An 18,244-nucleotide genomic window follows, 5' to 3' on the forward strand; every position below is an offset into this window, starting at 1 on the left:
TGGGTGTTGTGTTGGTTGAAAGGGTGTGCCCTGCTGTTTTATTGTTGTGGCTGTTTTTATATACTGTGTACTCAATATCATGCTTGTTTGCATACCTCTTAGACCACAATGTTTGTGATGTTTTAGGTGAAGAAAAAAACCAAAGCAGGAGTTCTTGCCTCAGTTGCATCTGTCCTCCTTGTGGGGGTTGCATTGGTAAGGAAATTGCGACGTAGACGACTGCCTAGGGCGCCTTATGTTAATCATGCAGCCGAAAGAGAGCATTACATAAATAGTATTCTGCATGGAAGTGAAAGACTTTGTGTTAGTCAAATTAGGATGAAGCCTATAGCTTTCCACCATTTATGTCACATTCTCACTGAGGGGGAGCACATACGCCCTACTATGCACATGTCCGTTACGGAGCAAGTGCTAATTTTTTTACACATTATTGGTCATAATGTGAGGTTTCGTGTAATTGGTAGTCGGTTCCATAGATCGACTGAAACTGTCCATAGACACTCCAACGTCGTCCTTAGGGGGGTCCTGAAATTATATAGAGTTATAATAAGACTGCCTAGCAAAGATACACCCCCAGAGATAAGGGATAGCAGAAGGTTCTACCTCTATTTTAAGGTAAATATTGCGACTTGTGTATATGTGTAAATTGTGAAGATTTGTGTAATTCTAAATCATTATGTTTGTCGAAAATTAGGATTGTGTTAGAGCGATAGATGGTACACATGTCGTGCATCTGTGCCACCTGAGATACAAGGAAGGTTTCGTGGTCGCAAAGGTGGAACCATGCAAAATGTGTTAGCTGCCATTAGTTTTGACTTGAAGTTCACTTATGTATTGGCTGGATGGGAAGGCAGTGCACATGATTCACGTGTGTTAAATGATGCATTTGCTAGGCCAAGGGGATTTTCAATTCCCTCGGGTATTATAGGATTACTTCACCTTTTGAGTTTATTAGTTTAATAAATTGTGCATTTTTCTAAGCATCGTAGTGATTTGGTTTTATTTTTGAACATATGTAGGTATGTATTATCTTGGTGATGCTGGGTATGGTAATAAAAATGGAATTTTGTCACCCTATCGGAGTGTGCAATGTCACTTGAAAGAGTTTAGTGATCGTCCTCCTGAGAATGAACAAGAATTGTTCAACCTCCGACAGTCTTCCTTGAGAACTACCATTGAGCGAGGGTTTGGAGTGTTGAAGAGACGTTTTCGAGTATTGGATGTAGAACCATTTTGGTCTTTTGAAACCCAAGTGAAAGTAGTGTTAGCATGTTGTGCGATTCATAATCACATTATGGGAGTTGATCCTGCTGACTATATTATGGAAGCTGCAATGAACCAAGTAGAGGGTAGTGGCTCCCAACAAGAAACAAAGTCACGTCGGGAGTCTGTTGAAGACAATAGAGTGTGGAATGCTAAGAGAGATGAGATATGCCAAGCTATGTGGTCTGATTATACCAGGAGTGGAGAGTAGAACTTTATTTAGATTTATATGATTGTCATATGTACTGTATTCTTGTTTTCTATATGCTCAATCTATTTACTGTAGACTTCTGGTGGTGTAAGGATCATTATTTTCAACAATAAATTGTTATTTCCAGTAGTTGTTTCATTCTATTGTGCACATCTATAATCGTGGTTGTATGTGTGTTTGATTTGTTGTTCATATGCACAGTAATTCGTGAATGCTACTTGGGTTGTTTAAATGCTAGTCTCACTATACAATTATCGTATGTAGTAATGTCGAAAGGGAAAGAAAAGGTGGGTAGTAAGCAATTCCGATGGTTGCCGCCAATGCACACGACGATGCTAACTATACTTGTCGAAGAGGCCACGAAGGGCAACAAGCCCTCGAACACTTTTAAGCCCAGTTCCTTCGCTACTGTCGCCAAGGCGATAACTGAACAGTTTGGGGTCGAGTGCCACCCCTCGTATGTTGAGAATCGGATGCGTACTTTGAGGACAATGTGGACTACCATTCATACTCTTCAAAAGAAGAGTGGGTTTGGTTGGGATGATAGCTTAAAAATGATCATGTGCGATGCGAAGACGTACCAAGAGGAAGTTATGGTATGGCTTTCAACTATATTTTCTTAATATAGATGATAATATATTTTTTTGGCTTTTATAATCTATGAATTGAGAACAAGTCAAGGCTGACTTGGTACCCTCTTTATTTAAAAATTATAGTATCATTCTTTTTAGAATTCCATTGCTTTTCAAATGTAACTTTCATGTGAGGATCTATTGTAAAATCTAGTGTTAGCATTTGTGCATTGTATTTTCTATTGTTCTTATCCCATAAATCATGGATTATGTCTCTTCTGGTAATAACAGCTTTTTTTTTTTTGTTTATCATTCACATAAATCATCTAATGGCATCTATATTGAATTGAATATTGAATTTATGAGTGAAGTGATCATCGCATTGTTATTGTATGTTCCTTTCGCCCTTACAGGCGCATCGTAAGCATGTTGATTTTTTGAACAAGAAGATAGAGATGTATGATGAGTTGGCCATTGTAGTGGGTAAGGATTTGGCCACAGGAAGCTTTGCTAAGTCATATGTTGATATTGGCACAGAGCATGACAATGCAGAGAGCACTGAGATGGTGGCTGATAATGGGGAGGAGGGTGTGGTGGATAAGGGGAAGAATGTGGTAGAATCATCTACCACTGGGTCCACACTTTTGAAGTCCCGCAAAAAAGGCCGTGCACCTCCCTCTGATGATAGTGCTCTGACTGATTTGTCTGATCAGCTTAAGGAAATTGCTGTGGCCTTGAAAGAAATCAACCGGGGGCCTGTTGATTTTAATAGTCTTTACTCTGAGGTGATGGCTATGGCGGCAGATGGGTATAGTAAAGATATGTTTGCAACTGCCTTTGACCATCTATGTGAAAATAAGAAGGCAGCTAGGGGATTTCTGGCCAAGAATGCTAAGCTGAGGAAGCTTTGGATGGATAGTTATTTGTTCACTCGACTCTGACTTGTCTATTTAGTGCTGATTGTGATGATAGTAGCTTTAGGGATTATGTGTGATGTAGAACTAGTATGATCCTAACATTGTATTAAATATGTGACAATTGTATTATCGGTAAGCAGCCTATGTATGTATTTGTAACCTGAGGATGTGAACTCTTTTGTATTATTGGGACGATACAATTGCCCAAGTTATGTATGGTGACTTTAAGCATGTAGGGCACATGTGTACTATTCAGATACCACATGTAGGTATCAATTTTGCACACCATGGACTTGTAATGGTAATGGTGAAAGTACATTATGTGCGTTTTGATATAAATATTATAGGTATATTCGGATGCTCTTTGTTGATGTTGAAGTCGATGATTATTTTTGTGATGCTTTTTGCAAATGTTGATACACATGATTATTTTTGTGCTATTACAGGTTCATCTAGGCAATGCAGGTTTTTATTTGTAAATGCATTTCATATTTTCCATAAAATGTGTGAACAAACCAAACATGGGAAAATGAATACAGTAAAACAAATTTCAAGGCAACCAAATAGTGGTATTTGTTTTCTGCCTTATTTTCCATTGTGCAACCAAACAGCTTGGGTACATTTTCTTTACGAGAAAATATTTTCCCTTGAAATGATTTTCCGTCCAGAATTGATTTACCGTCCAACCAAACGCAGCCTTAGTCACGTACTGGGTTTTAGAAAATTTGGTTTTGTATCTTATACAAAACACACAATGGAAGCAACAAACATGGATCTATTTCATTCCCGATTGATAACATGCATTATGTAAATTTCATAATTTAAGAACAAGATAGCATACCTTGGTGTGGCGAAATTCAAAACAAAAGATTAGACGTACTCGGGAACACTTTTAATCTTCACTCCAATTCCATTTTATGCCCAAGAAGTATGGTCTCTCAATCAGTTTCCAAGGGAGAATAATCGAGTGGCTTCACTCACACATACACACCATTTCACAATGATGTCTCTCTTTTTCTCATTCTCTTATAAAAAATTATGTATGTTTCTCCCTTTATAATTAACTGATTATCTAATTGAGCTGGCCTATTGAGCCTTTCCAATTGGGCTTTAGTGTGTGGCTTGGAGTGAGACCAAAAGGAACCAATAAGACACTAGCTCCAATGGGCCTTGGGCTTTTCTGTTAACTTCTGACAAGTCCAAAGTTACCATTAATTATATTTAATACCACTATATAAATATAATTGCACTCTAGGCCTTATTAATAAATTATATCCCAAGACTTTATTATACATGCAACCCCTTCATAAAATATTCGTAGTAATACAAAGTCATGAATATAGATTGCAACTTTGAAAATTACTACATCTTAATCCTTGAGTACCCAGTTTAATCCTTTAAGTTATTCATCATATATTTATGAAATCCAATTTCATAAATATATACCTTAGTAACTCATTACTAAAGTGGTTAGGCCTAACACTCTGAATAACCAAATCTATTAAACTTATCTCAAGAGAATATTTTATATCTTCGTTAAAAGATTATAAATTCCATCTTGAGAACATATGTTCTATCAACACAAAATGTGGCTGCCCAGCATACTGAGGTTTTGATTGTGATTTTAGATCTCATTCTTGATATATCAAAGCAACCTACACCTCATGATCAGGTCTATTATTCTCTCAGGATTAAGAGTTCATGCAAATAGAAATTGTGAGATTCATTATTTATTTGACAGTCGTTAGGAGAATAATAAATCTTACAGTGGTCCAGTTCAATATGTTTTAACTCTTAAAACATATCAACTAGAAGTCCCCACTTCCATGATCAAGGCAAATCATCTTAGTTGATAAATTATAGTCTTCGCAGATGAAATGCCCAATTTCATCACCGACTACGAACTATAAATTCTGAGTTTACAAAGAACTTGTGACTTATATCTTCTGTGACTAAATCACATAAATCACATACTATGCATCTCATGGACTATATGATAATGTCCAAATATTCATGTTACCATTATTTTAGATAAAAATAAAACAACTTTATTACTCGTAACATTAAGTCATACATAATGTCATTTAAGGGCACACATCCTAAAAAATCTCCCACTTGCCCTAAAGACTATTGTGCACTAATCTAACTCTCATTCCCTCCAAATGTGACTCAGAAGTCCTTTGTGATAAGGTTTTGGTAAAGGGATTTGCTTGATTACTTGCACTATCAACCTTTGCTACTACTACATCTCCTCGAGCAACAAAGTCTCGAATAATGTGGTACTTTCTCTCAATGTGCTTTCCTTTCTTGTGATTCCTTGGATCTTTGGATTGTGCAACCGCTCCACTATTGTCGCAAAATAATGTGATAGGAACTTGCTCCATTCTCACAACACCAAGATCAGGACAGAATTTCTTGAACCAAACAACTTCCTTTGCCGCCTCACAAGCAGCAACATATTTAGCTTCCATGGTGGAGTTTGCAATACAAGATTGCTTAAAACTCCTCCAACTTATGGCTCCACCTCCCAAGGTGAACACACAATCTGAAGTGGATTTTCTGAAATCAAGATCTAACTAAAAATCTGATTTTGTATAACCAATGGGAATCAAGAGTCTTCCTCAAGAGTCTTAGGCCTTTGGTCATCAGATAGAGGAACTCCATGTCTAGAAGGAAGTAATCCTTTCTTGGAGTTTTGCATGCTAAAACGTTCTAGAACCTTATCTATATACCCAGTTTCTGATATACCTAACATCTTATTCTTGTAATCTCATCAAAGCTCGATCCCTAGAATAAAGTTAGCTTCACCCAAGTCATTCATTTCAAATTGGCTTGAAAACTAAACTTTTATAGATGACATTACCCCTATATCATTTCTAATGAGTAGAATATCATCAACATAAAGCACTAGGAACATTACTACTTTGTCTTGATGTCTTTTGTACACACATGGTTCATCAAGATTTTGTTCAAAATCAAATGATTTGATTGCTTGTTCAAATATGATGTTCCATGACTTAGATGCTTGCTTAAGTCCATAAATGGACCTTTCTAACTTGCATACCATATGCTCTTGGTTCTTTGGTATGAAACCTTCTGGTTGTATCATATAGATTTCTTCTTCAAGATTGCCATTAAGAAATGAAGTCTTGACATCCATTTGCCAAATCTCATAATCATAATGAGTAGCAATGGATAAGAGAATTCTGATAGATTTAAGCATGGCTACTAGCGAAAAGGTTTCATCATAGTCAATACCTTCTTTTTGTGTATACCATTTCGCCACTTGTCTTGCTTTAAAGGTTTCCACATTTCCATCTATCCCTCTCTTCCTCTTGTAAACCCATTTGCAACCAACAGATTTAATGCCGTTAGGCGCCTTTACAAGATCCCATACATGATTGGAATACATAGAATCTAATTCAGATTTCATAGCTTGGACCCAATGATGTGCATCTATATCATTTATTGCCTCTTCATAAGTGTAGGGATCCAATTCAGCCTCTTCTGGGATCTTCATAAGTTTCTCCCAAACTTATAAATCTTATAGGAGGCCGAACAATTCTCCCACTACGACGAGGCACCTGTATACTAGTCATCTCATGAGTAATGTCTTGTGGTGTATCCAATACAGCCACATCATTCCTAGTTTCATCCATTGGTTGTTCAATTATAGGTTCATCTAATTCAGCCTATACAACTTTACTTCTAGGATTAAAATTATTCACATAATCATCTTCCAAAAATTTGGCATGAGTGCTAACAAACACTTTGTTATCATTATGATTATAGAATAAATAACCCTTGGTTTCCTTTGAATATCCTAAAAACATGCATACTTCCGTTTTAGTTTCCAACTTATCAGACTTCCCCCTTGCAACACATGTGCTGAACTTCCCCAAATGTGGAGATATTTTATACTAGGCTTACGTCCACTCCACAATTCCTTAGGTGTGTTGGGAACAGATTTTGATGGAACTAAATTCAAAATATGCATAGCGTTTTAAAGCATATCCCAAAAAGGAAATTGGTAAAGTTAAATAACTCATCATTGACCTAACCATTTCCAAAAGAGTCCTATTCCTTCTTTCTGCTACCCCATTTTTTTGGGGAGTTCCAGGTGCAGTCAATTGGGAGACAATCCTATTTTGAATTAGGTAATCCTTGAAATTTCCAAGAAGGTATTCGCCACCTCAATCAGATCGAATGGCCTTTATGCGTTTATCCAATTGATTTTCAACTTCAGCCCCAAACTCTTTGAACTTTTCAAAGGCTTCGGACTTCCGTCTCATTAAGTACACATAACCATATCTTGAGTAATCATCCGTAAAAGTGATGAAGTACTCATAACCTCCTTTTACTTGGGTTGACATAGGACCACATACATCTGTATGAACTAATTCAAGCAACTCTTAGGCTCTTCTACCTTTTGCATTAAAAGGTCGTTTGGTCATTTTACTTTCCAAACAAGATTCATAAACTGGAAATCCATCAAAGTCCATGGGCTGTAAAAGTCCATCTTTGATTAGTCTTTGAATCCTATTTGAATTAATATGACCCAAACACAAGTGTCATAGATATGCATCACTAGTAGAAGGAAACTTTCTCTTTAATGATTTTACATGAGAGCTACTATCTAATTCAGAATTGTATAATTCATGCTTATCAGGAGTTAAAATATAAAGACCATCCACAATATTGCCAGAACAGATAAACATTTTATCCTTCTTTACTACAACATTGTCTTTGAGGATAACACAATATCCATGTTTACCTAAGTAAGTTGCAGAAATTAAATTCTTACAAACATTAGGTACATACAAATAGTGTCACACCCTAAACCCAAAAAGGTCCAAAGCATGAGAGAAGGACCATTAAGAGCGAGAACGTAGGAGATTTGTTTTTCTTCTCCTTGACCCATGATAAGAATAAATAATCATACTTAAATCTCCATATTACAAGTCAGAGCTCTATAACACATTTACAAACAATAATTCAAATCATGTGCCTCCAAATAATACATGAATATATATCAAAACTCCAAATGGATGACACAAAACCACAATCCCTTCTAGAATATACAACATCAACATTGGAGTTAGGCCTACAATGCCTAAAGCTAACAAACCTCAAGTATCCAACCTCCAATAGAATTAATTATGATCTCGTTAAACTTTGCAAGATTGAGTCATCAACCATTGCCCAAGTCTCTCAATTTAATATAGCACTCCAATCACCACTAATAAATTAAGCTCCATGCCCAACGTGTAGCTAATTTACCTGTAAAACTATTGGAGATTGGGATGAGCTAAAGCCCAGTAAGTAGCATAATTAATGGGGGTGAAGGAAATGCAAGTTTCATGATTATAAGCAATTTGCAAAACATGTTTTAGTTTGGGAAATTGCTAACTGAATACTGCAAGATCTTTTTCAATAATAATGTAACAAGAATGATTAAATGGTGAAACACAAAGATTCTCAAAATAATACCATGAAACTATATATTAAAATCTCTGAGCACTAACAATATAATTTCCAAAGTCATAAAATCTAACATACGATAATTTTATCACAAATATACCATACTACCACATAGACCGGTCAGGGGATCCACCCATTCACAACTGGCATGATATTGTCCTCTTTGGTATGCAGACTCTTGGCCCTATGGACAGCAGCCTCACCCATACCCTCAAGGTTTTTCTCTCTCCCCATGGGCAGTAGAGAGAGCGCGTCAAATAGGACCTCTCTTGCATGTGGTCTCTTGGCCCCATGGACAGCAGCCTCACCCACACACAATCAAGGAACCTCTTCCCCCCATGGGTAGCAGGGAAGAACGCGTCATCCAAAGTGAAAGGGCACTGACCTGGATTTGATTTCTGTTGTCACAAAGACTACAAAAACCAAACCAGGTGATCACTGGGTAATCACAGATGGGATGATGTTAAAACCACATAAAGCTCATAGGTTACATATACTTTGAAACACATAGTTTTTATCTAGTTAATTTCAGAAAAACCTTAAATAATCTAACGTCCACAAGGTTTGTAAGGTTTTCAACTTCATTCTTGTCAAAAAGATTTTATATCAATTTCCTAATAACAAGACAAGATAAGTATCTTTATATTTTCTAATAAACCATAAAATCCATAATTTCCTTATCAAAGATTAATAAAAGATGCTTGTATTTTCCATGTCAACAATTCATGCATTTCCCCAAATGCAATACCAAATATGATGCATTTTCATATATATATATATATATATATATATATATATATATATATATATATATATATTAAGGTCACGACACAATAGCTTTTAGGACAATATAGTTTCCATAGGTAGTTTCCAAAAGTCTGTCCAACCCAAAAACAACATTTATGCAATATGATTATTTTTCAAAAATCCCATTAAAAAGCTACTTACCTTAGCAGTCCAATCCAAATTAACCTCAACTGGGCACTGCATTCAACCAATCAAGTTACTAGTTCCATCACCAAGTACCTTGGAACCTAGGAGCACAAGTATCAAGCCTATTAATAACAAGGCCTACTACAAAATTACGCTACCAAATTTGTCTCCATAAATCGGAAAAGATCCCCTCAAAAATAAAACCTAAGGACCTAAAGCCTAGTTTGACCATCCCAAAACAAGTACCCCTACCCAAACGGGAACCAAACAAGCATCCAAGAAACTCACAGTGTTGACACAACCAAAACATTTCAAATTCACTACCGTAATGATGTGCATCAAAAGGTAATATAACATACTCATGAATCTCTTTGAGTACTAAATAATATATATATATATAAGCCAAGATAAGATCAATCAAGGTTTATGATTAATTTCACAATTTCTCAACGTTTTGGTCTTGCTTTCAAATTTAGTACATAGTAGGGAAGCCATTTTGTAAAAAAATTTTGGTCAATGAAAAGTTATCCGATTAATTCAAAACTTTAAGAGAGCATTCCCCTATATGTATAAAACATACCACAGAAAATTCAGCCCAAAACGATTTTTATGTAATTTATTAAAAATCACCTATTGCAGCTGACTCAAATCTGTCAGGGACAGATTTGGAGTCCCAAAAGAAAGTTACTATAATCTTAATACTATTCCAAAAGCTTTGAGACTTGATTAACCTTAAAGCTATATGAGTTAGCACACATTAACAACTAAGAATGCAACCCATAACCTCATATAACAATCATCACAACGCAAGCGAGAAATTCAACCCCATAACTCATATAGGCAATTTATCAAACACTTAGCATGCAACAAGCATAAAGTACATATCAATCTAAAAAAATTTGTAATAAATACCATCAGCTTTCACATATATCAAAATCTTTCCAAAAATGCAAGGAACTCACTTGCAAAAATCAATCCAATCCTCAACATAAATCAAGAACCCATATGATTTCCCAAGAAACGCAACTCACAAGGTTGCCAAACATAACATCCAATTCACCTCATTAAATTAATAGCCCCCAAAAAAGTCTTAAATGTCCCAACACCTCAATAAAACATCCCCCAAAACAAAACCCACAACATCAAAGAGCAATACAAACAAAAATAGGATAGATACCCATGACATTAGAAGAGGGGTCTTGGAGATTTTTACCTTAAATTCTTGTTGGGAAATGGCACAAGTAAAGGGGTACATGATGGCTAGAGGAACGATCTTGTGGTGGCTGATCATGAAAGATGAAGAGGGAGTGAGATATGGGTGAGAGGAAGTGAGAGGCCGGTAGTACAAGAAAAATGAGAGAAGCAGAGAGAGATCAACGTGAAAAATGAGGAATAAGGGGGTGGGGGGCTGACTTAAGTTGAAATTTTTAATTACCAATTTGCCCTAAAAATATCTTGTGAGTAAATTACCAATTTGCCCTCAAGCTTCATCCAAATTACACTTAATAACTGGGGTGTTACAAACAATCTTCCAATATTGAAACTCTAGACTTAAAGCATAAATTAAACACTCCAACAGCTACAATAGGAATCCTGCTCCCATCAGCCAAAGTAAGAAATAGTTCTCCCTCATTCAACTTTCTGGTCTCCTAGAACCCCTGCAAAGAATTGCAAATATGATTAGTACAACCTAAATCCACATACCAGGAATCTGTGGGATTCTGTACCAAACATATTTCAAGAAGAAATGAAATTTTTATACCCTTATTCTTGGCAGCCTTGAATATTGGACAATTCTTCTTCCAATGTCCTTTCACACCACAATGGAAACACTTTCCTTTAGTTTTATTTCCTATGTTGGCAACTCCTAAGGTAATTTGTTTACCATCTTTCTTAGTGAAGTTCTTCTTCTTCTTCTTCTTACCCTTGCCTTTTGACTTAGGTTGAGAAGTAGAAACTTCACCAACATTAGCTTCAACACTAGAAGTACCAAGGATGCCTTCCGCCGCTACCAACTCATTCATTAATTCAGATAATGAATAAATTTTTTTGTTCATATTATAGTTAAGTCTGAATTCCTTGAATGATTCTGGTAGTGACTGGAGTATCATATCCACTTGGGATTCTCCATCAATATCGGCACCTAAAACTTCCAATGTATTTAGATTAGAGATTATCCATAGACAATGCTCCCTCATTGAAGTACCTTCAGCCATTTTGGTATTATAAATCTGCCTCATAGTTTCTTACCTTGCAGAATGGCCTTGCTCACCAAACAACTCCTTCAGACTTAGCATTATGTCCGAAGCAAGTTCTACATCCTGCATTTGATGTTGTAGAACATTTGAAATAGATGCTAGGATATAGCACTTAGCCATCTCATTAGATTTCTGCCAACGATCATATCGCTGTTTTTTCTCAAGAAGAGCATCTAATGAAGGAAAGCTAGGACATAGTTGAGTGAGCACATATTTGAGCTCTTCAACAGTAAGAACAATGTCCAAATTCTTTTCTAGTCAACATAGTTGGATCCAGTCATTTTTTTTTTGTTAAGAATAGTAACAAGTGAGCTAAATGATGCCATGATTTAAATCTAAAAATAAGAAACATGAATATAATAAGTAAACTAGACATTATCAATTTGGCATATAAGCATATAATATGGAACCTTAATAAAACCATAAAATAATATATGCAATGACAACCCAATCCATGTCTATAATTCCTTGGTAGCAAGTTTATTATAATCATATTAATTGGTTGAAAACTATTCTCATTATTAATGCTATCATGATAACTCTTATCAAACATTAATAATATGTCGAATTACCTTTAGCCTCTAAGTAATAATGACATAGCTCCTTTGGGAGGTTAACATTACACTTAGTCTAGTGTACACCATTATCTAAAATCATGTGTAGCCATATTTCATCTCCCTTATAATGTTTAAACTTGTAGTACCATGGAACAAAAACGCCCTCCTTTGGGATTGTGAGGCATATACGCCAAGACGAGGTGTTTACCCACACTACTATGAACCGATAATGGAGGTCGTGAGATCCAACCCTTGTATCTCTCTCCCACTAGATGTTTTAAATTAAAGGTTTTTAAGATCAAGAACCATAATAATGCTAGACACTTTGAAAACATAATCCTAATCTCATTAGGAATAAATTTCATAATCCTAGCATTAATATATATAAATATATACAATGTATAATAAACCCATATTACATTATAAACCTATATTATATTATATATATAATATAATTACGGATTATTATATGTAATAAATGATTATTACATTATATATATTACTTACAGATTGTTAGAATCCTTCATATAATATATGCAAGATGGCCAATGTCATCCAACCCGTATAAAAAATTAACATTAAATTGTCTAACAGGCAATAAAGACTAAACGGTGTAATCAATTATTGTCCAAGCGGTGCAAAAGGAATCCAAGCGCACTTGACGATTACATAACTTCCATTCAATAACCATATCAAGACACGACACTATTCATTCCCACTTGCAATATATATACACACGCTAATAACATCGATGGCCAAGTCATATATATATATATATATATATATATATATATATATATATATATATATACACACGGATTCAATATGGAAGTATATGTTCAATGCACGCTAATAACATCGATGGCCAAGTCATATATATATATATATATATATATATATATATATATATATATACACACACGGATTCAATATGGAAGTATATGTTCAATGCACGCTAATAACATCGATGGCCAAGTCATATATATCATCCAGAAGTTTACAATTGTACAAACTATATAACCGAAGGTCTTAAATCATTCTTATATAACAAGGATTCAAATGAACTCCTTTAAGATAACAAAATGCAACCGTTTTTCTTTTATTCTAAAATCTAATCACATGTTATACAATCATGATATGAAAACCTGGCTCTGATACCAATTGTTGGAAAATCTAGTTTTGTATCTCATATAAAACACACAGCGGAAGCAAAAAACATGGATCTATTTCATTCCCGATTGATAACATGCACTATGTAAATTTCAGAATTTGAGATCAAGATAGCGTACCTTGGTGTGGTGAAATTCAAAACAAAATATTAGAAGTACTCAGGAACACTTTTAATCTTCATTCCAATTCCACTTTACACCCAAGAAGTGTGGTCTCTCAATCAGTTTCCAAGGGAGAATAATCGAGTGGCTTCACTCACACATATACACCATTTCACAATGATGTCTCTCTTTTTCTCATTCTCTTATACAAAATTTTGTATGTTTCTCCCTTTATAACTAATTGATTATCTAATTGGGCTGGCCTATTGGGCCTTTTCAATTGGGCTTTAGTGTGTGGCTTGGAGTGGGACCAAAAGGGATCAATAAGACACTAGCTCCAATGGGCCTTGGGCTTTTCTGTCAACTCTTGACAAGTCTAAAGTTACCATTAATTATATTTAATACCACTAGATAAATATAATTGCACTCTAGGCCTTATTAATAAATTATATCCCAAGACTTTATTATACATGCAACCCCTTAATAAAATATTTGTAGTAATACAAAGTCATGAATATAGACTGCCACATTGAAAATTACTACATCTTAATCCTTGAGTACCTGGTTTAATCCTCTAAGTTATTCATCATATATTTATGAAATCCAATTTCATAAATATATACTTTAGTAACTCCTTACTAAAGTGGTTAGGCTTAACACTCTGAATAACTAAATCCATTAAACTTATCTTAAGGGAATATTTTATATCTTCATTAAAAGATTATGAATTCCATTTTGAGAATATATGTTCCATCAATACTAAATGTCGCTGCCTAACATACTAAGGTTTTGATCGTGACTTTAGATCGCACTCCTGATATATCAAAGCAACCTACACCTCATGGTCAGGTCCATTATTCTCTCAGGATTAAGAGTTCATGCAAATAGAAGTCATAAGATTTATTATTCATTTGACAGTCGTTAGGAGAATAATAAATTTTACAGCGGTCTAGTTCAATATGTCTTAACTCTTAAAATAGGTCAACATATCCACTAGAAGTCCTCACTTCCATGATCAAGACAAATCATCTTAGTTGATACATTATAGTCTTTGTAGATGAAATGCCCAATTTCATCACCGACTACGAACTATAAATTCTGAGTTTACGAAAAACTTGTAACTTATATCTTCTGTGACTAAATCACATAAATCACATACTATGCATCTCATGGACTATATGATAATGTCCAAATATTCATGTTACCATTATTTTAGATAAAAACAAAACAGCTTTATTAATCATAACATTAAGTGATACATAATGTCATACATAGCATCATACAATAGGATTTAAGGGCACACATCCTAACACTGGGATCCGTGCATCATTGGTTAGTCACGTACTGGGATTCGTGCATCATTGGTTAGTTACATGCTGAGATTCGTGCATTGAAAGGAGAGATTGTCATTATAATACAAGTCCAATTGGGTATTGGGGTAAGGGTTCAATTGTAGGTTGTATTAATTACTGGGATTCCTTTTACTTGTAACCACTTGTATTGATAATAGTGGATTTTCGGGAGTGGTGACCTTAAATTCAACTGGTGGGGTTTTGTCTCGGTGGTTTTCTCCATTCGTAAACAAATCACAACTACAACAAGCAAATCAATCATGGGAGAAGTCTTAAATCACTAAACTCATAATCACTTGTTGAATTACAAAACAAATCTAACCCTCACATAAACTCTTGAAAAACTTTGCAAGAAGAGAATTAATGGCATGGTAGACTTTAACAACCTATCTTTCTAAAACACTCACACAAAACTTATCAGGGCATCTTGTGTGAAACAGAAATAAAAGATTGCATACATAAAGAAACATGTATATAAAGAGAGAAAAGAAACAACACATGGAGAGATAGGTGAAGAACAACATACATCATATATATATATATATATCAAAAGATAAGTACAATGTATGTCATAAATGGTCACAAGTCCAGTATACATTAGGTAATAGTAAAGAAAGAAAATAAATACATAAGAACCTCACTACATCCCTAAAAAATGAATAGACACTCCCCCATGTCCTATACTAACTCTCCCCCTAAGTACAAAACTACTCTCATCCCAAAACTACTCCCCTTTTTTTGTCACGAATGACAAAGGGTAAGTCACTAAGAGGGATCTCAACATCACTAGAAGAGCTAGCATCCTCATCATCACATCACTATCCTCATCTGCCGACGCCTCTGGAAAAGGAGAAGGAGAAGCGGTGAAACCACCATGGCGAGCCTGTTGTCATGATATACAACTGACACAAGTGTTCACCTGACACAACTCATTAGAGAGTGTGTCAAGGCGAGCATCCATGCGCTGAAGCTGCGCCATGATGGCCTCCAGGGTCACATCACCAGTCGAGGAAGAAGGAGCAGAGGTGGAAGGAACAGTAGAAGCTGTAGGACTGGTAGACTCCACATGTGGCCACTTTAGTTGAAGCTGAGCCTCGCTCTGCAGAACAGAACCGACATCAATGGCACCTATGGTGGTGAAGTAAGGAGAATCAGGAATGGGAATGGAAAAGTGGCAAAGAATCCACATGATAGCAGAAGGAAAAATGATCTCATCACGAGTCATCATATCCTAATAGACATTAAGGATAGAAGCGATGAAGTGAGAAGGGAACTCTATAGAGAGGTCCTCTAATAAAGATAAAAGAAAACGAGCACGAGGCTTTGTGATAGAGTTATAGTGAGACAAAGGAGTAAGAATGAATGTCATCACCTTATTAAGGAACCTCTGACCTTTTGCAAAGCCCAAGCATAGGGTGTTTAGCTTACCACCCCATGTGGAAGGTGTCTCACAAAAGTGAGACAGAAGCTCGTCTCTGGACACAGTCCTAAGATGCTCATAGCCAGGGTAGTCAGGATGCGCTACCCTAGGTATATGTAGTACCTCAGATATAAGATTCGGGGTAATTACGATATGTGTACCTCGAATGAACGTAGCAAACTGAGGCACAGAGGTATCGATGCAGTGTATATTGGAGTAAAACTCCTGTATAATCACGACAGGACACCTCAGTAGACTCACACAGAGAAAAGCCCAACCCCGGGTCCAAATGACGACTAGGAGAGGAGTGTCGGAAAAGTCCAACCATATGAGTTGGCATTCCGGGTGAATGCCACGGCGCTGAAAGTTCTCCGAGAAGTCCTTTCGAGCTTTCTTATCACGGAACCAAATGTGAAGAGGGGGAAGATTAGTAGAAGAAGACCCAGAACCTCGAAGAGGGTTTTGAGCTAGAGTAGATTTGCGTTTAGGTGCCATGATGCAGTCTATCCATTAGAGAGAGAGAGAGAGAGAAACACATCACAAACCAAAGATAGAAAGGAAAGAAAAAATACGTATGCATGAAATATACATGAACATGTGACTTGCAAAATTTAAGTACATCATGGGCAAAACCCAATCCAAACCTACCAACACATAATCCACATGTAATCAAACACACGTCTAAAATGCATGAAACATGATTATGGTGCAATGAGAATGCAATGCATGATCATATAACATCAATTTCACAAAACCCAACCCAAATATTTCAAGAAAAACTCAAAAGCCCCAAATTTTTTGAAAAACCCCAAAACCTAGGTCTAAATGCATGAAATGCATGAAAAAGGGAGATAAAGAAAACTTACCAAGTGATTCAAGCTTGGAATAGACCGAAAACATGATGGGTAGAGGGATTTGAGTGAGAAAAATGGGTTTGGAGGGAGAGAAAGAGATTTTCTGTCGAGAGAGAGAAGTGGGAAACGAAATCTAATTCGTGCTCAGCCTATATAAAGAAATCGCAGCTCGATGGATTGAGGTATTTGTCGAGATTTGTCAAGCACTAAATCTCAACAGAAGTGAATCTGTCGAGGTGCAGCCATGGTGCTGTCGACGGCAAAAATACCTCAATGGATCTAGAAGTTGTCGAGAATCTATCGGCTAGATAGAAGGTTGCTCGATGGATCAAAAAAGCTATTGAGCATCTATCGAGAAGAAACTCAGAAACCTCGATGGATCGAGATTGCAATAAGATCTGTTGAGACAGGAAGAAGGAGGGGCTTGATAGAAGAGAATCTATCGAGGATCTATCGAGAAGCTGTCAAGCTTGAAGAAAAGGATTTTTCAAGGAGGAAAAACACATAAAGAGATGAATGCAACAAGCAAGCTACTCAAACATAGATCCAATCAATGTTTTAAGTTCTCAAAACATCTCTCAACATATATGCAAAGCATTCAAGAGATCCAAAAACACAAACACACACACTAAACAAGTACCAATATACACAAACACACACTGTTTTTTGTATTTTTCTAATTTTTCAAAAAAAAAATTTATTTTTATGAAAAAAATAAAGCAAAACTAAAAAAAAAAAAATAAAAAAATAAAAAACAAACAAACAAACAAAAACATGTTAAACAAACAAAGCATAAAACTAGACTGACTCAAAAACAAAAAAACATAACAAATAAGTAATGCATAACCATAAGAGGAGAGAGAGAAAAAGTGACTAAATCACTTTGAGCCTTTTTTCTTCCACACCTTTGAAGAACCTTTCCTTTGAGCGAACCTTTGATCCGGTGGTAAGGGAGAAGAATTTAAACCATTCAAGTTCGAAAGGAACACAAGTGCCTTGAGAAGATCTCTAAGAGGGGCCAGAGAGGATGGAAACTGATTCTGGTTTCCAAATGAGAGCATACTATTGTTTTTTTTTTAGTGGCTAACCACTTATCGCAATTTGGACGAGTATGCCTTGAAGCTCCATAGTGATGACAGAAATGTGGCTTCTTTG

The 18,244-nt window shown here is 35.8% G+C and overlaps 1 protein-coding gene across 1 annotated transcript; it reads left to right on the forward strand.

The window, feature by feature from the left end:
* Window positions 1-1,740: 1,740 nt before the first annotated feature.
* On the forward strand, window positions 1,741-2,987 carry LOC142616103 (uncharacterized). Its single transcript, XM_075788989.1, has 2 exons — window positions 1,741-2,070; window positions 2,460-2,987. Exons 1-2 carry the CDS (start codon window positions 1,741-1,743, stop codon window positions 2,985-2,987), a joined length of 858 nt encoding a protein of 285 aa, XP_075645104.1.
* The last annotated feature ends 15,257 nt before the right edge of the window (window positions 2,988-18,244 follow it).

This window comes from Castanea sativa, chromosome 11, assembly GCF_040712315.1.
Source record: "Castanea sativa cultivar Marrone di Chiusa Pesio chromosome 11, ASM4071231v1".
Classification (NCBI taxonomy): Eukaryota; Viridiplantae; Streptophyta; class Magnoliopsida; order Fagales; family Fagaceae; genus Castanea; species Castanea sativa.

What these genes read in the sequence shown, in the direction of transcription:
- LOC142616103 (XM_075788989.1), top strand. Translation starts at nt 1,741, where the DNA reads ATGTCGAAAGGGAAAGAAAAGGTGGGTAGTAAGCAATTCCGATGGTTG. An exon ending in CGTACCAAGAGGAAGTTATG is followed by an intron (nt 2,071 to 2,459) that starts GTATGGCTTTCA and finishes TCGCCCTTACAG; the next exon opens with GCGCATCGTAAGCATGTTGA.